The sequence below is a fragment of the Myxine glutinosa genome, chromosome 7 (genome assembly GCF_964187855.1).
Source record: "Myxine glutinosa chromosome 7, kmMyxGlut1.1, whole genome shotgun sequence".
Taxonomy (NCBI): Eukaryota; Metazoa; Chordata; class Myxini; order Myxiniformes; family Myxinidae; genus Myxine; species Myxine glutinosa.
In genome coordinates this window covers 142556188-142581009 of record NC_136267.1, presented here as the reverse complement: position 1 = coordinate 142581009, position 24822 = coordinate 142556188, and the positions used below count along the sequence as shown (strand labels likewise).

The following is a 24822-nucleotide window of genomic DNA, read 5'->3' as shown; positions in this document are numbered from 1 at the left end:
ACCATTTTGGAGGTGAACTGTGCAGCTGCACCTTGCTACACATTTGCAGCACCCCTGCTGCACTTTGTTACACCTGTGCAGCTGAACTGCGTGGCACTTTGCTGCCGTATGCCTTGCATTTGTTATAACTTTGCTGCACGTGTGCAGCACTTGCTGCCACAGACCATTTGCTGCACATTACCACATTGCACATTATGGACCACAGGTTTTGTGGCCTTACACTTTGCTGTGCAGCACTTTGCTGCAAACTCACCTTGCATCTTCGGACCACTTGTTTTGAGTGGCATCAATGTCATGCAGTTGGACCACATAGGGTTGGCTCTGCTGGAAAATCCAATAAACACTTGTTGTGCATTACTTTTATTTTTGTGTGCTAGGGCCGAGAAGATGGTAAGTTTATTAAGCCCCGAAGAGCAGGAATGGCCGCGCCTGTATGCCGGTCCGGGGGCTTGCCGGTTTGATATGTGCACATCGAAGACAGAAGATGCCAGACAGCAGCAAATGGACTGTGAATTTTTGAATGTGTATTTGTGCTTTGCTGTGCTTTTTCTTTCCCCTCCAATCTTCTTTCCAAAAAGGACAGGTCCTGGGTCATAGAAATGTAAATAAGGTTAGGTTTTGTGATTGTATATATATAAAATGCTGCCCACCGGCTTTATGTTTAGTTTGAAAACAATTCCGTAATTCGGTTAATTATGGGCGTGAGTCTGTTAGTTAGCTACTCAACGCAGTAGGTGGGACATATCCAGTGTTTTAAAACTGTCGCATACACGGGTTAGAGTAAATGTTAGGGGGAACCACATCTAAGTGTCACATGTAATTAAAAGTTAGTCCCAAATCTTTCTCAAAACCGGTCGTTCCAGTTTTTGTAGGTTCGACTCGGGGACGAGTCTGACGAGGGAGGGGGGAAGTGTTGCGGTTTTGAGAGCACGTGTGGTGAGCCTAATAAAGGTTAAAGTTTGCCCCCCATAGTTGGTCACACAAGCAACATGTAGCCTCGCGATAGTATAGTTATGTCTTAGTATTTGTGAGCTTAGTTCCTTTCCATTGTTAGTTCTGCGTTGAGTAGGAGCCAGGAGAATAGGCCCTACCGCCACCGATCATCCTACGTCCATAGCCTCAATCCTTTTTGCGCTAAACATGATTGAGCGAGTTAACACGAGGCAAGCTAGGAGGACCGGGGCGGAGCGGCAGAAGCACTGATGGTAAGCACGAGCCGCCAATCAGAGCTCGGAGGTGGTGACGGCGGCGTTGCGTCACAGGGCGTGGTGAGAAGGTTCGAGTGAGTTCTAGAAGGTTCGGGGGGCGTCGCTATAAAACCCGCTGCGCGAAAGCCCTCGAGAGGACTAGCGCGGGATGATTGATGAATAGAGGACTTGCGGCAAACAGGACTCGCGTTGCACAAGGGTTGGTGAGAGGACTTGAAGCAGCGAACTTGCACGAGAACGCGTGCGCTAACCAGCTCGGAGTGTATGGAAAGAGGAGTTGGCCGTGTGTGAGAACTGTACATATACGCGGGCGTAGCCAGACGCGCAAAAACCGAATACAGCGCATTTGAGATGCGCGAGTGAGAACGGCTGAGTAACCGCCAGCCGCGCTAAAGTCCGCCCTTTGCTGTTCTGCCCCATCATCTGCTTTGTTAGGGAGACGTGCTACGAGTCCCTGCCTTTGCCTGCCACCATCTTCGCGGGACGTGCCGGGGCTGTGGAGAGCCAGACGGAGGCCGTCTCTGGACGACCACATCGACGTGTTGGGGAACATCTACCCATCTGCAATTCCCTGTGTGAGTGTGAGACGGGCCCGTTGTCTGGGGATAAGTTAAGACTGTTTAAGGCTACTCTGTGTCTCTGCGTCCTTGAACCTTGTATATACGTGTGGGAAATAATTAAACCCTTTGTTCTTCCTTTCTTCCTGATTTGATCGTTCCTGTGGCTTCCTCATTTGACTAAGCGTGGCACGAGCACAACCGCTCTAATCGCGTTCCAACCTCGAGGTAACTGCGCGGACCACGTGTACGCAATCCGCTCGGCGTACTCAAACCACACGTGGTTCGTGCGAGGCTTGTTTCCTCGCTCCCAGGGCAGCGCGGGGAATTAGGTACAAGCGAGAAGTGGTCCCGAAACCCGACTCCGCGTGTGTCCTACAGGGACGTCTCAAGTCTCGGTTCCGCCAAGCCCAGCAAAGACAAGGGGAATAATCCCCCCTTGATAAGGGGATTAAGGGCGGCGTAGAGAACCGTAACAATATATATATACACACAATATATATATAATATATATATTATATATATATATATATATATAATATATATTATTTATATATATATATATATACACATATATATGTGTGTTTGTTTTTTATTCATTCTTTTTAAAATTTATTATTGTATTTTTTTTTTTAATACATATATTTTATATATCTATATTATAATAGCCGTAGGTGATCCTGTCGGGCGTCTGTCCGCGGGTGTGGCTTACTCCATTGAGAGAGTAGCTCCACCCATTCTGGAAGAGGCTTCGAAAACAAATATCCACCATTTTCTTTCCTCGCATAGTTTTGAGGCCTGTTTAGTTACGCCCGTGGTGTCTTGCTCTCTCTCACAGTTTTATTTCAACTCTGATTCGATATATCTTTTCATTTTAACAGTCGCTAACATAGTTTTAGACTCGGTTGAAAAAAACGGGAATAAAATCCGATGAAAGTTTCTGTTTATAGAACGAAGTGCATTTTCCAAGGCCTGTAAAATAAAGCCCATTCATTGGGTCACCCTCATGATTTTATCTCGAATTCACCATCTGATTTCATTTTTATCGATGGCTTTACACTCGGTGTCAGCAATAATTGAGAACATTCACGCACACACGGGAAAATGCCGAGATATATTTGAAAAAATCGCGCCACGATGTATCATACACCGCCTAAAATAAGATAACAAAATAACAGATGTTGACATATATGAAAAATTCGCTTTTTCTTTTCCGTTAAGATATATTACTTTTCCGTTTGATGACAGTCGTCACCAAAACGTCAACAATAATGCCGACATATATTTCTTCGTTTTTATTTCATTCAACATGATTAACAGGATGTAAAGGTTCACGTGTGCAAAAACAAACTCCATTTCACGTGCATGGACGTGTAATTCACATATGTAAAATAAATAAATTGACAGACGGGAAATTGCTGAGAGATATTTGGTTCGGAGCGATTATACACCGCCCAAAGAAAAACTTTCACCGAGAAACAGAGTGAATTTCATCGAATTTCACCGAGTTTCAGGAAATTACTGAGAGATATTTCTTCGTTTTTCTTTTATTAGTTATGTGCACGTACACTTTAAACGTGTGTGTGTGTGTGTGTGTGTGTGTGTGTGTGTGTGTGTGTGTGTGTGTGTGTGTGTGTGTGTGTGTGTGTGCGCGCGCGTGTCCGTGTCCGTGTCCGTCCAGACTTGGCATTTAATATGGAATATTTTTTTTTCCTTGACGGGTTTACTTTCTTAACTCAGTATATCAATCTGGTGAGTTTCTTTTACACTTTGGTGATTTATTTGTTAAAAGAACCATGTCACTGATTGTCTGTCGCAGCAAGAAGTCAACAACAGGATTATATCACAGGTGGCGTGGCAAAATGTACGGACAGGTGCATTTTACGATTGGCTTCAGAGTCGGGTATACAAGGGTTGTTGCGTTCTGTATTGGTGGAAAACAACTGCTGCACGTCTCCAAAAGTTATTGCGGCTTCCTCTGGAGATGGTCCGTCAACTCGACAATGCTGTTTGTTATGGAGTGGTGGCTTTACGAAATTACGGCATGAAAGAGCATGCTATTGCTCGGCAGTATGGCATCACTCAAGGTCAGGTGTCAAAGATCCTGAAACGAAATGCTCAGGGGGGTGTCCCTACTCCAATACCGAGGCCAGGACGTCCCCGCAGAACCACAAGGAGGGATGATCGCCAGCTGCACCGGTTAGTCCGCAATGGCCGTACCAAGTCAGCTAATCGGCTTAGGGCTGAGTGGCAGCAACTGACAAATGTGCCTGTATCCAGAAGGCTAGTCAACCAACGACTGGTTCAAGCAGGCTATCGTGCCAGGCGTCCCCTGAGAAAGCCACGCCTGACCAGACAACACCGCCAGTGCCGATTGCAGTGGGCCAGAGAGCACCGTCAATGGCAGCCAGGACACTGGAATCACGTGATCTTCAGTGACGAGTCTAGATTTCTGGTCTATCGTCAAGATGACCGCGTCCGAGTGCGCAGACAAGTGCATGAAGCCTACAACAAAGATTGTATAGTGCCAAGAGTCCAAGCGGGAGGTGGTGGGGTGACCGTTTGGGCTGCTTTTCATGCAGGGGGCAAAACTGACCTGGTTGTTCTGAATGGAAACCTGAACCAGTTCAAGTACAGGGCCATTCTGGAAGAAACATTGCTTCCATTTGCTCGTGCAGCCTTTCGAGGAAACTTTGTCTTCCAAGATGACAATGCACGGCATCATCGTGCTCGCATGATCCAACACTTTCTTGCTGACCGTGGTGTAGAGCATATGGAGTGGCCTGCCATGTCCCTGGATATGAATCCGATAGAGAACTTGTGGGCAGAATTAACGCGTCAAATCGACCACTTGGACCAGCAGCCGACCTCTGTGCGTGAATTGCAGCAGGCTATTGTCACTGCATGGCAAGCGATTCCTGTCCAAACCTTGGCAAATCTCGTGAACAGCATGCCTCAACGTGTACGTGCTCTCCTGAATCCTTGTGGGGGTGACACGAAGTACTAAACTGTAATTTTACTGTCCGTAATCCCAGTCGTAATTTAACTTTTGTTTTTGTTAAAAAAAAATTTGGCTAATGTGCAAAATAAAGAGATACTTCTGGAAAACGTACAGAAGTTTAACACAGTACTGTCCATGAATTGAGTTCGATATCAGTTTACATCACTTTCAAGGATCAATTTATTTGTTTCGAAATGTCAAATGTGGTTTTTGTTTCTTTTAAAGGTCACATTAACAAAATCTAGAATAATTTCAACATAATTCCAATGAACTTTTGGTTCTAAGACATCTTGAAAAGTAAGTTCACCCCCACAAAAAAAAATTCCATATTAAATGCCAAGTCTGTTTGTATATAAGCCTGGTGTTGGCTTAACGGTTAGGGTGCCGGCTTGGGATCCTAGGATCCTGGGTTTGAATCCCGGTCGATCGCTGAATGAATGCGGGGTTGACTCAGCCTGTCATCCTTCCGAGGTCGGCAAATTGAGTATCAGCTTGCTGGGATGAATGATCACGGTGTGTACCCCGATTTAGAATAGGTACACCGTATCCCTGCGCATCGTAAGAGGCGACCAAGGGTTGGCGTCAGGAAGGGCATCCAGCCATAAAAACCATTGCCGCAAACAGGGAACCATGATTGTCATGGGGCTCGCAAGGCTAACCCCTGCTCTTGCAGGGGAAAATGGCCTTAAAACGATCATTCATTCATTCATTCATATACAGTCACGTGAAAAAGTTAGTACACCCCATGCAAAGTTTTGATTTTTTCAACATACAGCTATTTGATCTTCATTTCAACAATATTGATAGATAAAGGTGATATAATATAACAAATATCATGAAACATTTACATTTTGTAGTCCATTGTATAATTTAAATAAACATAAATGCAAATTTCGCATGTGGAAAAAGTAAGTACACCCTTGGCTCTAATAGGTGGTATTACCCACTTTGGCAGAAACAACCTCAAGTAGGCATTTCTTTTCACTGTCTACCAGTCTCTGACATCGACTGGGAGAATTTTTTTCCCACTCCATGCAGAATTCTTTCAGCTGTGCGATGTTTGAGCGGTTTCTTGCATGCACAGCTCGTTTCAAATCCCCCCACAACATCTCGATGGGATGTAGATCCGGGCTTTGCCTTGGCCATTCCAGAACCCTCCATTTCCTTCTTTTCAGCCATTCCTTGGTGGATTTACTGGTATTTTTAGGGTCATTGTCATGTTGCAAGGTCCACCTTCGGTTGAGCTACAACTCTCCGACAGATGGCCTCACATTATCCTCAAGCACCCTCTGGTACAATGAAGAATTCATTGTAGATTCTATGATGGTGAGCTGCCCAGGCCTTGATGCAGCAAAGCTGCCCCAAACCATAATATTTCCACCACCATGCTTTACAGTTGGTATCAGGTTCTTGTGGTCAAATGCTGTCTTTGGTTTTCGCCAAACATGTCTTCTGGTACTGTGGCCAAATAGCTCTACATTTGACTCATCTGTCCAGAGCACATTGTTCCAGAAGTGCTGGTCTTTGCCTAGGTGTTCATTGGCAAACTTTAGTCTTGCCCTGATGTTCTTTCTGGACAGCAAAGGTTTCTTCCTGGCACACCTCCCATGTAAATCAAGTTTGGGCAGCCTCTTTCGAATGGTAGACTCTGTATGTATATAACTACTGTATGCACTAGTGTATACTCTGTATACACTGTGACATCAACAGTGGCAAGAGCTACCTGTAGGTCCCATGATGACATTCTGGGGTTCTTAGAGACTTTTTTCAGCATCTTGCGGTCTGCTCTCGGGCTGAACTTGCGGGGGCGGCCTGGCCTGAACAAGGTGGCAGTTGTTTGGAATCTTCTCCACTTGTAGATGATCTTCCGGACAGTCGAATGATTGATTTCAAATTGTATGGAGATCTTTTTAAATCCCTTCCCAGACTCGTAGGCATCTTTAACCTTCTTTCTGAAGGCCTCAGAGAGCTCTTTCGACCCAGGCATGGTGACGCCGCACACTTTAACAACAAAGAGCAAACCAAACTAAATGTCTGAGGTTTAAATAAGACAGATTCCTCCAAGATCCTCTCTACGATGTTCTAATCATTTGCACCTGAGCTGGTGCACCTGATTCTAATTTTAGGTATTTGAAGTAGTGATAAATGTCGGGGTGTATTTACTTTTTCCACATGCGAAATTTGCGTTTGTTTATTTAAATTTTACAATGGACTACAAAATGTAAATGTTTCATGATATTTGTTATATTATATCACCTTTATCTATCAATATTGTTGAAATGAAGATCAAATAGCTGTATGTTGAAATATGTTGAAAAAGTCAAAATTTTACATGTGGTGTACTTACTTTTTCACGTGACTGTAATGTTACCGATAGACTCCTAAACGGAGAGGCTCACGTGCTTGATATTTGGCATAGACATGGCCATTGAGCCTGGGAAGAACATGTCTGACCTAAAAAAAAATATTTCATAATATTTTTTTACCATATTTTTACCTCAGCGCATTTCAGCGAGGAATATTACACACGGAATCTGACCGGTGGCAGAGCAGCGCGCTGATTCGCTCAAAGCGATCACGTGATGTTCCTTGCCGCCATAAACTCACAGCAAGTAGCATAGATTTTAGGATGATTAGCATTTAGCATGATTTAGCATAGATAGTAGCATGTTTCACATAGATTTTTTTTCAGCGAGGAATATTATACACGGAATCTGAACCAGTGGCAGAGCAGCGCGCTGATTCGCTCATTCGCGCTCATTGATGACGATCACGATCACGTGATGACGTGATCACGAATGATGTTCATGACGCGATCACGTGATGTTCCTTGCCGCCATAAACTCACAGCAAGTAGCATAGATTTTAGCATGATTAGCATTTAGCATGATTTAGCATTTAGCATAGATAGTAGCATGTTTCACATAGATTTTTTTTCAGCGAGGAATATTATACACGGATTCTGACCGGTGGCAGAGCAGCGCGCTGATTCGCTCAGAGCGAATTCGTGCTGATTCGTGCTGATTCGCTCTCCCCCCTCCCCCTCCCCCACCCCCTCCCCCACCCCCTCCCCCTCCCCCTCCTCTCCCTCCCCCTCCCCCTCCCACCCCTCTCCTCTCCCATCCCTCCTCCTCCCCCTCCCCCCCTCTCCTCCCCTCCCCCCCCCTCCCCCTGCCCCTCCCCACTCTTCTCCCTCACGTTTATACACGGAATGCCGGGTACTTCCCCCCCCCCCTCTTCTCCTCTCCTCCCCTCCCCCCCCCCCTCTCCTCCCCTCCCCCCCGTTCCCCTCCCCTCCTCTTCCCCCTCCCCTCCCCCACCCGGCAATACCGGGTACTTCTGCTAGTATATATATATATAATATACAGTGCGTACCAAAAAAAAGGTAATCTGAATTCAAGGGGTTAATATGCAAAGGTTATTTAGTTTGACAATTTACATGTGGTTTACCAATTATGAGATCCTCAGCTTTCCATTGATGCCTTTCATGCATCATTGCTGTCACACATGACCGAGTACATGTTCATTGAAAATGACAAGTTCAAATCGCATTTTTACAAGTTTGGCTAATCGGTGCAAGACAGTTTGAAATGGATGCATTACTTGTCGACTGCCAAGTTGATTATGTAAAATTGTTAAGCTGGTCTGGTAATCGTCGTTTCGTCATCCTTTGTTTAAGATGGGTATTTAAGATGGGCCTACAGTGTATGGGTTCAGAGACAGTCTGAGTCATTGAAAAGATGGTTCAACTTACGACTGAACGGCGGACCTTCGTGGTTACAACCTTTCACCAAACTGGAAGTTTGCAGCGAACTCGTGATGCGTTCAGGGAACGTTTCCCAGAACGGGAGCCTCCAGCAGCCAAAACCATCTGGGCGAATGTTAGAAAATACCAAGAGCATGGCACTAGCCTCAACCGCAACAAGGGGAATTCTGGTAGGAGGTGCACTGGGCGATCGGAAATGAAGATGGCAGCAAGTTTTGGAGCATCCTCGGGATACCAGTGCAAGACAAAATGGGACGGGATTGTCTTCGGCAACATTCAACCGAATCACAAGACTGGACCTCCACCAACATCCGTATCGGATTCACATCCGGCATCAACTTACGCCAGGGGATTTTGCCAGGAGGCTGGTGCTTGCCAGATGGTTGATAGCATGTTGCGAAGCAGATGTCAATTTCCTGCGGTATTTCTTTATCGGCGACGAAGCTGCTTTCGCCATGAACGGCAAGGTCAATACCCATAATGTTCTTGAATATGCACCGACAGGACAGCCCCTGGAATTTAATTTTGACACCAACATGAATCGACAAATGTGGACTGTTTGCTTGGGACTTTGTGGAAGTGGTCAGGTGATCGGACCATTTTTCTTTCAAAGGAATGTCAATGGAAACAGATATCTGCAGATGATCAATGATGAAGTTTTACCACAGCTGGAGGAGAACTTTGAGCGACAGGTTCGTGGTGTCTTCAGATATCTCTGGTGGGCCCAAGACGGCGCCCCAGCACATCGTCTTATCGCTGTCCGAGATCAACTGAGGGAACTCTTTGGAGACCGAGTCATCGCCCTCAACCATGCAGTGGAATGGCCGCCAAGATCACCTGACCTCACACCATGTGATTATTTTCTTTGGGGACATTTAAAGAACAAGGTGTTTGTAACTCCTCCCCACGATCTTGACGAATTGCAGGGCCGTATTCGACATGAAGTGGATGCTTTGCGCAATGACCCGGCTATGGTGAGACGAGCAGTTCAGGGCATGCTCCGCCGCTGTGAGCTGTGTGTTGAAAGGGGAGGTGGACATGTTGAAGGTGTGGGTGCATAAAGGCCAATCATTCCTGAGAAAAGTTCACATCTGACGTTCATTTTGCACCAATTATCCTGAATTGCATCGATTAGCCAAACTTGTAAAAATGCGATTTGAACTTGTCATTTTCAATGAACATGTACTCGGTCATGTGTGACAGCAATGATGCATGGAAGGTATCAATGGAAAGCTGAGGATCTCCTCTTAATTAGTAAACCACATGTAAATTGTCAAATAAATAACCTTTGCATATTAACCCCTTGAATTTGGATTACCTTTTTTTTTTTGATACGCACTGTGTATATATATATATATATATATATATATATATATATATATATATATATATATATATATATATATATATATATATATATATATACACACATATATATACATATATATACATATATATATATATATATATATATATATATATATATATATATATATATATTGTTACAGACGCGGTTTTAGATGTTAGTTTACCGAGCGGTTTGGTATTACCGCGTCCGCACAGTTACTCCCCGATTAGAACCCTATCCCGCCCGATTCCACTCGACGTTGACCAAGTCGCGCTATGCTAAATCAATGAAGGAAAGGACACAACGGCTGGGATAAATGCAACGACACAAGGGGTACAGTTCTCAAGACCTCCGGAGGAGGATATAATATTGGTGATGCAGAAACGGGTAGATTACACGGTAAGAGGTAAAGCACAGAAAAGATGGGCACTTAGACACAGTCTTATCTTATCCCCGACAGACCACAGACAAACGGGACAAGACTGACTTACACAGGGATTGATGGCAAGGAAGGGCAGGCAGTCGATAGCTCAAGGTGCACCTTGGCTCAGGGGCAGAATCAAACGCGGTCCGGTCCAGAGATGCGGGGAGGTATTCAGCGCTTGGAGGTGGCGTCTTCTCTCTCCAAGCTGGGGGCGCATCTGACGTCACCTCCCTCTTCCTGCGCATGTCCAGCAGGGAGTGACATGCCCTCGGCTCGTTAGCTCCGCCCCAGATGGAATCGGTCCGCCGCTTCCATTGGGTGCGGGGGGTTACCGGGCTCCGCCCTTGACGAGGAGCTGACAGCGAGCCCCTGCATGGTAACCCCGTCGGAGCACATGTTCAATGGCGGCTAACCAAGCCGGAGTGAGGACGCGCACTCCCCGCGCCGCCGCCGCTGTTGTTGTAGTTGTTGTTGTACCATGAGGAAGAGCTGCGGGGAGGTATTGGGAGGTCCTAAACTTTCTAACGGTGCCATACAATCACATTCTGGTGCAACGAAGAGTCAGAATTAATGGAAACGAGTCCTTAACTGACATAGACTAAGAATAACTAGCAAGATGTCCTATAGTTGTCTTACATGAGATGCGGTGAACCTGGGCACGACATTTAAGGGGGGAAATAGGGGAAGGTCGGGGCTACAGAGTGTTGTTTACAGAAAATGGGACTAGGGAATGGGGGATTGGGGATAGTTGGGAAGTATTGGGGAAATAGGGGAATATTTACAAGCGGATATGGAGGGAGGCCAAATCCCATATCCGCAACAATATATATATATATATATACACACAGTCATACCCCGTTTTACGCCATTTCGACCTACGTCAAATCCGACTTTACGCCACTCTTCTAGAGTAAATTTCAGTTCAGCGAACGTCATTATGTGCGGCTTTACGTCACTCCTACGGATGTGAAAAAAAAAAAAATTCCTTAAAAATATATTGAAAATAAATAAAATAGTACATAAATTAACAATAAAAGAAGCTAAAAAACAATTTAAAATACAGTAAAAAGCACATTTTAAAAATATTAAAATGTACGGTGCAGTATACTGTACGTACGCGCAACTGCTGGTTCTCATTCAAAACAGAGGCGACGTACAGTATTCCTTTACTGTGTCTGTGTTAGCCATGGGTCCTAAGAAGGATCATGCTAGTGTTTCCAAGCGTAATGTGGTTACGATGGAAGATAAGTTGAATCTGATTAAAAGGTATGAAAAAGGTGAAAAAGTGTCTGTGATAGCGCATAGACCTTATCGCGAATCGGAACCGCAATGCGTCATGGGATCGGAAAGGGGCAATCGCGCCGCCGGCGGTCGCTGTCACTTTGACAGACTGCTTGGTATTACACCTAGCGGAACAATTTCATACATTTCCAAACCTGCAGGAGGAAACAAGTCGGACAAAAAAATTGTAAAGTTGACGAACATTGTAGACAAGTTCCAGCCCGGCGATATTTGTATGGCCGATCGAGGTTTCAACATTCAGGAACTATTCTTGCATAAGCAGGTTGTTTCTCTTCTCCAATGGGAACCCCCCTTTCCCTCAAATATTTATTTAAATCGCTGGATTTTAATGCCAAAAAACGCCGAATTTCTTTCACATTAGCCATCTTCCTTTACGTTAACACAGCGTCGATCGTAGACAGACGCTTCCTCTTCTGGGTTCGTGTTTACCTTTGCCCCCTTTTCGATCCCATCATGCTTTGCGGTGGAGCGCCCTCTTTTGATATTTACCGATTCGCAATAAGGTCTATGCCTTAGGGCTGCCACGGTCGACGGTATCGACCATCATTCATGATAGGGAACGTATTCTCGCATACATCACTGAAAAAGCGCCGCCGGATAAGACTGCTAAAATGTGTGTTTGTGTTCAGAAGAGACACCATGTTTAAGGTGAATAACATAATCTTATTAATTTTATTTATTATTCTTTACAAATTCATTTATTAATTGTGTTCATTACTCATTTAAAAATATGAGTAAAATGTGTTTGTAGTGTTCTTCAAGGTTTAGCGATAGTTATGTACTTTCGTGAGTTATTTACTCTCGTTTTACGGTGTTTGTCTTCATTTTAAGGCATTTTAAAAATATTATTTATTTATTTTTTGTATACAAGATCGAGGCGCGTGAAAGAGCTAAAAGGCATTACGCCCGGTTTACGTCAAAAACCGAGTTACGTCACGGCTTATGGAACCAATTAATGACGTAGGCCGGGGTATTACTGTATATATATATTGTTACGGTTTCCACGCGACCCTCCTGCCCTTACCAAGGGGAGATTAAGCCCCTTGTTCTTTTTGGGTCGTCGCAACCGCGAGATTTGAATCGCCACTCCCGGGCAGACGTAGGGCAGGGTTTCGGGACAATTCTCGCACGTACCTAAGTACCTGCGCCGTTGCGGAACCAGTCTCGCACGAACCACGCGTAATTTGAGTACGTCCGAGCGGATGGCGTACCACGTGGTCCGTGCAGTTATCTGGTATTGGAACCCGATTCGAGCGGTTTTATTCGTACCACGCTTAGTCAATGGATGGAAATGACGGGAACGGTCGAATAGAAGGAAGAACACAGGTTTAATAATTATTATGTACAAGGATCGGTAGAAGCAGAGACACAGGGCAGGCACTTAAACAGTCTCACCATATCCAGACTCAGGCCTGTTCACACTCACAGGGGGAAATGAAGAAAGGAAATGTTCATGCGCTGAACGCGCCGACTCCGTTGTTCAGGAACGGCTCGCCGGCATGGCCCTCCCCGGTCACAGCACGTCCCTCGATGAAGGCAAGTAGGCAGCGGGAGGGATCCTTGCAGCGCGTCTCTCGTACAAAGGCAGAGCAGGCAGGCGGGAAAATATACGCGTCTCTCGCACGGCTCGGTGGTTCCTCACAGCGCTATTAATCAGCGGCGCGCTTTCACTCGCGTAACTCAACAGAGAATTTGCCTCAAGCTCAACCGAGCATTAAACTTGTTCAAGCGCCTCTCTCCTCACAACTCGTTTGGCTTCTTTCAGCGCACCTCTCCTCAGAACTCGTTCAAGGAGCGCCTCTCCCTTCTCATAACTCGTTCAAGCGCCTCTCCCTTCTCATAACTCGTTCAAGCGCCTCTCCCTTCTCATAACTTGTTCAAGCGCCTCTCCCTTCTCATAACTCGTTCAACACTCACAAGCGCCTCTCCCCATAACTTGTTCAAGCGTCTCTCCCCTCAAAACTGAGGTGGGGGCTTTGCGCAAAGGGTTTTATTGCCACGCCCTTAGCCCGCATCGAATGTTCTAACCACGCCTTTTGACGCAGTGCTAAGCCACTCCCTTCGAGCCCTGATTGGCGGCTCGCGCTTACCGTCTTCCGCTTTCCTTCGACCTGCCTCGACTTGTCCAGGCCTGCCTCGTGGCATTTCGCGCCAAAGCCAAAGTATCGAGGCGGCATAAAGCAATGAAAGGACCTAACTCATTATTCTACTCAACGCAAAACTAACACAGGAAAAGGACTATGTTTACATTTACTAAGAAATAACTGAACTATTGCGAGGCTACGTGTTGTAGTTTGACTAAACTATGAGGGGGAAATTAACCTTTATTGTAAAAACTCAAAACCGCAACAATATATATATATATATATATGTATGTATGTATGTATGTATGTATGTGTGTGTGTGTGTATGTATATGTGTGTGTGTGTGTATGTATATGTGTGTGTGTGTATGTATATGTGTGTGTATGTATGTATATATATATATGTGTGTGTGTATGTATATATGTGTGTGTGTGTGTTTTGTGTGTGCAACATCAAGGCTCGTGAAAGAGCTAACATTAATCACACAAAAAGTCAAACCGACACATAAAACACAAAATAAGGGGAGCGGCAGACAAGATGGGGAGAGAGAGGAGGAAGGACACAAACCCAACATTTGAGAGCAGGGACATCAAGAGAACTGTGGGAGGGAGAGGGCTTGGGGGGAGGTGGGAGAGGTATAAAACATATGGACACTGCAAGGACTTCCAGGAAAGAAGTTGGAATTTCAAAAAAGTGTATCTGGGGTGAATTAGCGGGGGTGGAAAAAAATCAAGGTTTTGGATGGGGGAATATAAGAGATGGTGGTGAACAGCTGTTTTAAAGACCTGGAGGGAGGGAGTGGGGAGTTTGTTCCAGAGGCGGGAGAAAAGGGGAATGAAAGAGTGAAGGTGAGCAGAGAGCCTAGATTTTGGCAGTTTAACTGTAAGAGGGTTGCTGGCAGATCTTGTGCTACTTGTAGGAATATTTGGGGGACAGAGCACAGAGAGAGCTGGGGGAGAAAGGCCAGAGAGGAGTCTGTAGAAGACAGAAAGACCACCAACCTGCCTGCGGTGAGTGAGTGAAAGGCCCTCGGAGTTAGCTTAATTGCAGGAGATTCCAATGATTCTGAAAGCTTTGGTTTCAACAGCGTGAAGCCGAGCTAGGTGTGAGGCACCGGCCCAGAGGGGGGAACAGTATTCCATTGAGATGCGGATGAAAGCCTTGTATGTGGTGAGGAGCTTAGGTGTGCCAAGGAAGGACTTTGCATGATGGAGGATGCCCAGTCGGCGACTGGCTTTGGAGGGCAGCTTGGAAATGTGGTTTTCCCAAAAAAGATCATGGCATATAGTGAGATCCAAAAGCTTGAGCGGCAGAACTTCTTGGAGATGATTGTTGAGAAAGTAGATGGGAGGGTTTTCCAATCGGTCTTTTCGGAGAGACATTGTAAGAGTGTGAGATTTGTCAGGATTGAAAGACATGTTCCACTTGTTTGACCAGTCTGTGATTTTGTCCAGGTCTGCAGAGAGTGAAGAGGCTGCAGACTGCCGATCTGAGGGATGAGGAATGGAGCGGCAGAGAGGGGAGTCATCAGCAAAGAGATAGAGAGGATTTTCCAGAGTGTCTGAGATCATTGATGAAGACCAGAAAAAGCACAGGGCCCAGAACACTACCTTGGGGAAATCCAGCCAGAACAGGAAGGGGAGATTAGAGAAATCCATTCAGGGCCACACGTTGACAATGACCAGAGAGGAAGTCCGCAAGCCATGCGTGGAGATTTCCAGGGATAACATAGGAGGAGAGTTTGGTGAGCAGAGCTGGGTGCCAGACCGTATCGAAGGCATGTGATTTGTGAAGGGAGACAGCTCTGATTTCCTGTTTGGCATTGAGGACCTCCATCCATTGTTGAGACAGCAGAAGCAACATGTCCAGAGTAGAATGACCTGGTCTGAATCCAAATTGATGATCGGAGATCAAGCCATTGGAGAAGAGGAAGGATTTGATATCCGAAGCAATGATGGATTCCATGACTTTGCTGATAATTGGGAGCAGGCTGATTGGTCTGTAGTTGCAAGGATCTGTTTTTGCACCTTTTTTGTGTGATGCGGTAATGTTTGCTGATTTCCAAGATGCTGGCAGATGACCTTGAGCAAAAGAGAGGGTGAAAATAACAGAGAGGGTGAGATAGAGTGGCAGAGCAGGCTATTCGGACCCGTGGGCTGATGCCGTCTGGTCCAGTTGCAGAATCAGAGTCAAGGTTTGACAAATACTTCTCCACCTTGTCAGGAGAGAAGGACACAGACTCCAGGAGCAGTTGGGTTCGACTGGGTGAGGTGAGAACAGAGACAGATGGGTTTGGGACACAATATTTTGGGGCAAACACAGAGTTGAGGATTCGACTTTGTCACGTGCGGTGTCAACTGTGTAGCCGTTTGAGGTAATGGAGGGGATGGAGGGGGAACAAACACCAGAAACGGATTTGACCAGACGCAACCAGGATTTGGAGGAAGGAGACAGGTTTGAGAGTTCATTCTTGAGTGTGGAGAGATAGTGCTTCCTGGCACTCCGAAGGGTAGACACACACTTGTTCCGAGCTTGGTGGAAGGAACTGAGATTGCCTTCAGTTGGATTTGCCTTCCAAGATGCAAAGGCAAGTTGTTTCAGGGCAACTGCCTCACCACAAGATTCAGTGTACCATGGATGGGAGGAAGGTTAAGACAACTGAAGACAAGATGGGATAAATCTGTGCATGAGAGAGAGAGAGCAGTTTGTTTTGGAAGAATTCCCAGGACGAATTTATGTCAGAGGCAGTAGAGATTGGAGACCAGTGCAGATGATTGATGGCTGCTTGCAGACCATGCCATTCGGCCTGAGTGAAATGCCAGACTCGTCGACGCTGAGGAGGCTCTCTGAGAATGGCCAGAGAGATGTCAACTTTAACAAGCACATGATCAGAAGAACCGATTGGAGCAGAAGAAGAGCAGCAGACATTTGCAGGGAAGTTTGTCACAACCAAGTCTAGAAGAGAAGATACTCCATTGACTGAGATCCGGGTCGGGAAATTGACAGATTGTGTCAGTCCCAATGAGTCGCAGAAGTCCTTTGCTGAGGTGCCATGGCTGGTGAGAGAGGTACCCACACCCAACCAGCTGGCATGATGACAGTTGAAGTCGCCACATGAGGAAGAGTGAGTTGATAGAAGTTGGTCCATGTTGTCAGACAGCGAAATGTAAATGGAGTCATCACTGTTTGGAGGACGGTACAGAACACATATGAACAAAAGGTGGGAGCGGAGAGGAAGCCGTAGTCAGAGGTACTCCTGGGAGTGGGGTGGAGAGAGGGCAGTGCAAGGAGAGTGAGGAAGAGAGTTTTTGATAAAGATAGCAACCCCACCACTGGGACGAGGCTCAGGTCTATCATACCGGAGGAGGGAGTAACCAGGAAGATATATTAAGGAATCAGAGACATCTTGAAGGAGGAAAGTTTCTGTTAAGCAGATCAAGTCTGGATTGTCAGAAGCAACCTGTATGGAGAGATCAGTCAAGTTTGAGGGAAGGCCCCAGATGTTTGAGGGCCATACCGTTAATGAAGAGGAAGGGGGAGCATCGGATACAGAATGGGGGGGGGGGGGGTAAGATCTGGAAGAGGAGGAAGAGGTCAGGAGAGCTGTTGACAGTGTGTCAGAGATTTCAGAATAGCTCGGAGAAAGGGAAGGATGGGGCGGAAAAAATGTTTGATGGTGATTGGGTGAGGCACAGTGAGGTGTTATTTGAGGAGGGGGAAGAGCGAGGCAGAAGGCTGGGGGAGATGGAGGTGAGAGTTAGAAGGGGGAAGAAGCGGGGAGGAGGAGGAGAGGTGAGAAGGGGGAAATGGAGAAGAAATGAGGGTGGGGAGATTTGAAGGGGAGGGGTGAGGGGGGAGTTTATGAGAGGAGGGGTTATGGGGGAGTTTAGGAGGGAAGGGGCAAGGGGGGGATTTGAAAGGGATGGTAGGGGGGGGGAGATTTGAAGGGAAGGGGTTGGGGGCTGTGTTTAGGAGGGGAGAGGCAATGGGGGAGTTTAGGAGGGGAGGTGAAAGGGGGGAGATTTGGAGGGGAGGGTCAAGGGAGAAAGTGGATGATTAATGAAAGACAAACATTTATAACAAATTGGGTTTATTGTGATTTTCAAGTTAGAGATCCGTTTAAGAACGATAGAGGAGGGGTGGAATGAATGTGAATTTAGAGCATGTAGTAAGGAAGAATTATAAGAGATTGAATTTTTTTTTATTAAGTGGAATGAGTTGAAGAGGAAATTGAAAAGAGCCTTTTAAATAGGAAGAAAAACAGCGTGTTGTAATATACCACTGAATAAAACTGCAGGGGAAAGTTTAAACATATTTAAACAGAACCGTGAAGAACAATCTTATATTCACAAAATATAACAATGGGGAGAGGGCCGAGAGGGATAACCACGAGTCACGTGAACAGGGCAAAAGGTGGAAGGCAAGGAGATAATGGGGGCGGGGCGAGACAGCGCACGTGGACAGAAGCACATGATGAGACAACAGCACGCGTGGAGAAAGGGCAATAAATGTTTTTTTTGTTGTCTTGTTTTTGGGGGGGGAGGGGGGATTTAAAACGTTGGACAAAGAGTAGATGTTTGGGGGAGAAGGGAAACATCTAAGAACCAAGCAAAAACAGCGAAGGAAGGAACTTAAGTGAACAAACTTTGACGGGGGAAGCCTCAGGCTACAAGGCCGCACATGCGGGGCAAACAGAAACGATTAATTTATTTTGAGTTACAGGAAATTCAAACCAAAACGAACTAGAAACAAACAATAACGCATAGCCAGAGGTTCTTAACCTTTTTCCCTGTCAAGACCCCCAACGGATTTCCCACGATGTCCCCATACCCCCTCCGCCAGACTGTTGAGTGACCAAGGCGTACCGCAGATGCGCATAGCTAGGGAGGACTGGGGGCATGTCCCCCTCGAATTTTTTTGATTTCTAGGTGCTCTATGGTGCATTCTGAGGGGTGTTTTTACTTTAATTGCCTATTTTTTTGGATGAAAATTGGTAACTTATTACCCAGAAAATGGGCCAAGTTTGGGGATCCACGCCTGATTACCAGTCCCATTAGGTTCCAGTGAGACTTCAAAATATCTCAATAGCTTAGTTTTACATCTGGATAATTAGGAACAACAGGAAAGAAAATCATTAGGATTTTATCCCTATTTATTTCTTTGCTTGTTAACAAAGAAACAAAACAAACTAAACTAAAACTAAAGAAACAAAACCTATTCTCTTAAGCTTACTAATGGTTTGATTTTGATCCAAATTGAACCACAGCAGACAAAGAGTAACTCCAACTTGATGACATATCATAAATTTCTAGCCTATTCTTGATGCCTTTCTTTCCTTTTGTGTGTTGCATGCTGCTTGGTCTGGAGCATATCAGGCCAAAGAGTGAGTGGGTCAGCAGTTTGGTCACTTAACAATGACAAACGTGGCGTGTGGGCAGAGTGTGCAGGCGGCAACGGTCCGTAGCCTTGCCGAAGCTACTCAGCGAAGAAGAGTATCAACTCCAAGCCAAGGTAGAGACACGACGAGCTCTTGAAGCTCTGCGATGTTCTTGCCGAAGCCCTGAAGTGGATTCCTGGAAAATAGTCAGCAGACTGAGTTCGCCTTCCAGGTAAAAGTGAGAAAGTGGGAACGAAAAGCTAAAGAAAGTGGGAAAGTCGATTGTATGCCAGTGTCGCTGTTTAATGGCACGTACAAATGCTTGACCATGCACATACAGTATGTCGTTTTGTTTTGGGATTAGCTATTGGCAGTTGATTATTGTTTGCTATCGAATGTACCTGCTGACAATCCCATGTCTGGATAAATCTCTTGTTTAACTGTCTTATTGCTTCACAACAGAAATTTCGAATTTTACCAAAACGGTTTTCTTTTTTGTAGTAGGGGGTCTCCACACTTTGATAAGTACCTGTATATTGTAGAAGAAGGGCTGACAGGATGGCCTCGAGGTCCACACACTCATCTCTAAGCTGTCGAGCCTGCATTTGAATGTCAACTCAGCTATAAACTGTCATCTCATTGTTTCACAAGCAGGGTGATTCGTCAATGTGTGTGCCATCCCTTTGATGGATGTTAAATGGGTGTCCTTTCTGCCAGCATTCGTTGGTGGATGTTAAAGATAACATGGTGTCCTTCTTGAAGAGTAGGCTCGCTATCACCAGAACCCTGAACAACCTCCAAATTCCTGCCCCAACCAGCAGAGGGCATTGCATCAGCAGCGCAGCCACGCACTCAGCCAATGATGCTACCTGGCAACCTTGTGCTGCATATGAAGCATATGAACAAAGAAGAAGAATTGGTTAAGAAGTATGTGTGTGGGTTCATAATTTAGTCAAGGGAGGAAATCTCTGAATGATGAAATTTAGGGCTATGGAGGGATGAGGAGATGGCCCATTTTATGCTTGGTTTTTGGATGATAAAATGTATGAGAGAGTCTCCTTTCTTTCTTTGTTTGTCTGTCTCTCTCCTCTCTTACTGTGGTAGGCTGCTCGCAGCTTCCTGTGGCAGAACCAACACCTGTGATTTTTGGATCCTTTAGCAGAAACATTGTTTATGTTGCAAGCTCTTGGGGCAGGTTGCCGGATTTGTGGTTTTGGTTTTTTACAGGTTATTTCTGCCTTACCAGTTGTGTTCCTGGTTCTGCAGTGCCTACTTGGAGGGTACCATTGGAGCCTGTGTTCCTACAGTCTTGCCACGAGAAAGCCAGAACCTGGGTGCAGTGCCTTCAGAAAGTATTCACACCCCTTGACGTTTTTTCACATTGTGTTGTTGCTGCCTGAATTTAAAATGAATTAAACTGAGATTTTTTTTTTTCTCACTGTTCGACACAATAAACGCCCCATAATGTCAAAGTAGAATTTATTTTTCGAAATTTCAATAAAATAGTTAAAAATGAAAAGCTGAAATGTCGAGTCAATAAGTATTCAACCCCTTTGCTATAGCACTCCAAATTGAACTCTGGTGCATCCAATTTTCTTTGAACATCCTTAAAATGTCTCCAACTTGATTGGAGTCTACCTGTGGCCAATTCTATTCATCGGACATGATTTAGAAAGAATCACATCTCTATACAAGGTGCCACAGTTGACAGTGCATGTCAGAGCAGAAACTCTACCATGAAGTCCAAGGAACTGTCCGTAGAACCCGAGATAGAATTGTGAGGAGACGTAGATTTAGAAAACAATTTCTAGAGTGTTGAAAGTTCCCAAAAAATGGGAACTTTGGAAATGATATGGAACTACCCAGTCTCTTCCTAGAGCTGGCCATCCGTCCAAACTGAGCAACCGGGCAAGAAGAACCTTGGTCAGGGAGGGGGGTGACCAAGAACCCAATGACCACCGTCACATAACTTCAGAGTTCCTTGGCTGAGGTGGGATAACCTGGCGGAAGAACAGTCTTTTCAGTTCTTCACAAATCTGGGCTTTATGGGAGAGTGGCCAGAAGGAAGCCACTCATGAGAAAAAGGCACACGACAACACAGCATGCCTGGAGTTTGCAAAAAGGCACGTGAAAGACTGAGAGAATGAGGCAAACAATTCTGTGGTCGGTTGAGACGAAAATTGAACTCTTTGGAATGAATGAAAAGCGCTATGCTTGGTGGAAACTGAGCTCAGCTCATCACCCATCTAACACGATCTCTACCATGAAGCATTGTGGTGGCAGCATTATGCTTTTCTGCGGAAGGAATTGGGAGACTTGTAAGGATAGAGGGAACAATGCATGGAGCCAAATACAGGAAAATCCTTGAGGAGAACCTGCTTCACAGTGCTTCAGAGTGCAAATGACCTTAGACTGCGGTGAAGATTTACGTTCCAGCAGGAGAATGACGCGAAGCATACAGCTAAAGCAACACTGGAATGGCTTCAGAACAAGAATGTGAAAATCCTTGAGTGGCACAGCCAAAGCCCAGATTTGAATCCCATTGAGAATCTGTGGAAAGACTTGAATATTGCTGTTCACCAACGCACCCCATCCAACTTGACAGAGCTTGAGCAAATCTGGAAGGAAGAATGGGAGCAACTCCCCAAATCCAGATGTGCAAAGCTGATACGGACAGACCCAAGAAGACTCGAAGCTGTAATCACTGCCAAAGGCACATCTACAAAATATTGACTCAGAGGTTGATTATATGTGTAAATTAGATTTTTGTTTTTCAAATTGAATTATTTTGTAAAAATTTCTGAAAAAGAATTCCACTTTGACATTATGGTGTATTATGTGTTGATCAGTGAAAAATAAACCATCTCAATTTAATCCATTTTAAATTCAGGATGTAATGCAACAAAATGTGAAAAAGTCAAGTGGTGTGAATACTTTCTGAAGGCAGCGTATAATGCCTTGGGAGGCTGCCTAATTATATGGCACATAATCTTGGTTCCCTTTCTCTGCCAGTTCGTGACTGGAGCCGCAAAGAGCAAGGGATTCTGGGAGGAGCCCCCTCGTTTGTACTATTGGCGCCATCCAGAACGCTCCTTGTTTGTTTGCAAAGTTCCTTGAAGCCCCTCGATACTCTTCTGTGGGCCAGTCATCTGTAGCACCGCCATCTTACTTGTATTTCCCCATCTGCTTTCTTTGCTATTCCACCCAGGGGTCCTTCGTGGTTTTTGGACTTGACCTATCTATCTATCTATCATCTTTCTTTTTCTCTCTCTTTCTCTGCTTCTGTCTCTCTTTTTATTTCTCTGCTTCTCTATTATTTATGTCTGACAAGATGTTGCAGAGGTAGCACACTTGCTTTTGAGCTGCCCCATCTGGTCTCCTTTTCCGAGCCGACTATAGACTGTCGGTTGGTGCTTCCCTGGCAGGGTGTTTCATCACAGTGTGTGTAGTTCCCTTGATGGACGTTAAGCTACGTGTCCTGCTGTTAGAGTTTGCATAGTTGGACATTAAAGATCACACACTATCTTTCACGAAGAGTAGGTGAGTAAGCTCTCTCAATAAATTCCAAATTCCTGCCCATATCACCATCAATCGAACATCAATCTCGACTAGCCGGTTCCTGAAAGACTTGGGTCAAAATATTTCCCTGGCCCACACAACAAGGTGGGAATAATTGGAGCCAATAAAGAGGTACAGCAAAAGTAGATACTCACTTGCAAGCAGCGCATAAAGTTAGAACTTTTAAAAATTAAACAAACCTTTTTTTTCACATTAAGTTGAAGCAAAAGTCAGTTTTATTTTTTGGTTTATGAACACTATGTCGAAATTTAAAAACTGATGGACAGTAATATTGGGATGGGCACAACTGAGGAACTAGTTATTTTATTCAGAAATGGAACGACACTCGGTAGAGCACATGCCTCTGCCAGGCTGAACAGTTTGTTTTGTATCGCACTGTTAGGCCGGATCTGCATCCGGATCTGAACCAAAATCTAATTGGCTTGTTCTTGTCACCTGCCCAACTCATCTACCAAGTTTTGTCAGAACTTGTCCATAACTTTTTGAGATATCGTGCTATATATCGTTTTTGGCTTTATTTCCCAATGGTGAAGAATCACTTAAACTTTCTCGGATCCGGATCTTCACCAAAGTCTAATAAATTTGTCCTTGTAAAACACCCAACCTGCCCACCAAGTTTCGTCTGAATCCGTCCATAACGTTTTGAGATATCCTCCTCACAGACGGATGAACAGTCATGGGTGAAAACATAAGCTCCACCCACCTTCAGTGGTGGAGGTAATAAAGGATGTCTGGTGTGCAGCAGATGGGTGGGCCTCAAGTTCAAACTGAAAGTTCATATACAAGTTTTATTTCTTTATTTTTTTTCTTTCATAACAGGTTTGCCATCTTTGTTGAAGGCACTGAACACGTGACCCCTGAAGAGGTCTTAGGACATCGGCAAGAGTTTCAGATGCAGGCTCTTACGGATGAGGACTGGTACGAAAGTTTTTATGAAGAGGAGGAAGATGCACTGGATACGAGCATGATGGAGGAAAGCAGCAACATAAACGGTTTACCCGTATATTAGTCCTTCTCGTAGAAAGTTGTGACGTTTAAATGCACATTTGTTTTTACTGTCGACACTGCCGAAGTATTTCAATTTTATTGTCTGTGTCTTTTGTTTTGTTTGTTTTTCTCTGTTTTGTTTTAATTGGGTGTAACAGAAGGATGGAGGTTTTACAATTCGGTACCTATTCGTTGTCTCTTGGGATTGGCTGGTTTTGGTCTTGGATCGCATGCAGTTCATTCACTCGCTGAGATCAAGACATTTGTACTTGTTTTTTTTGGGGGGGTGGGGGGGGGGTCGTTGTTGTAGAGGTATGACATCGCAGTGTACTATTTTTTTAAATTTTTTTTTACTTGTTCCATTTTGAAATTTAAAGCCTTGCTTTGCCCAATTTCCATGTATTTAATTTGGGGGTCCAAAGTAATGTGCATCAATACGTGTATATATTGTTACAGCAATGGGTTTTGGATCTTCGTGTTACGGCGGGTTGCTCGGCGACTGTGAGCGCCACCAATTGGTCGAGGAAAAATTACCCCAAAGACTTCCATCTTACTGCGTCAGTGATGGGCGTAGATGAGGTTATGATAGAGGTGAAAGGTGGGCAGTTCTTGTGTGGTTTGAGGAAAAGTTGTGGCGAGTGGGTCGGGAAGCAATGAATGCCGTGTATAATGTTTTTATGTCATGGAAATTAACGTGTGCATACAACCTAATTGTAAATAAAATTTTGTGTTAATTATTGGTAAAGGTTGTGTATATATTGGTAATGTAAAAGCAGATTGAGGGGGGAATAAAACAAAGTGGTCGTTGGGATTTGGCACGCGATTCAAACACGCTTTGGGCACGATATTCAAATGGTAAATAAATCATAATTAACCCCTGGAAATGGGGATAAAAAGGGAAAACCTCTAACCCTCACCAACTCGTTGCATCACATTCTAACCCATTACACCAGGGAAAGGGACTACTCTGCCCTTACACTATCAAAATAACTACACTGAGGGACTTGTATGTTGGGTGCCATTGCTTCCAGGGCCGGTTCCTAAAGCCGCAACATTACCCCCTTGCCTTTCCCAGACTCCTCCTGAGTCGTTCAACAGCTGAAGGGCAGCACATGGGCGAGTTCGGCTTTCCCATTACTCATTACTGTGTGACATGCAGGAGTAATTATTTCCCCCGAATACATATTTT

General features: G+C 45.0%; 1 protein-coding gene across 4 annotated transcripts in view; it reads left to right on the top strand.

Annotated features, from left to right (window-relative positions):
* The window catches only part of LOC137431707 (nuclear envelope integral membrane protein 1), a 115397-nt gene extending 91030 nt beyond the window's left edge, over positions 1-24367 (top strand). For 2 of the 4 annotated variants that reach the window (XM_068123333.2, XM_078782368.1), the window contains 2 exons: positions 19129-19299; positions 23466-24367. In XM_068123333.2, coding sequence (XP_067979434.2) covers positions 19129-19299; positions 23466-23655 — 361 coding nt within the window. In that variant the 3' untranslated portion in view covers positions 23656-24367. The other 2 variants (XM_068123335.2, XM_068123334.2) reach the window with 2 other exon arrangements.
* Positions 24368-24822: the final 455 nt, after the last annotated feature.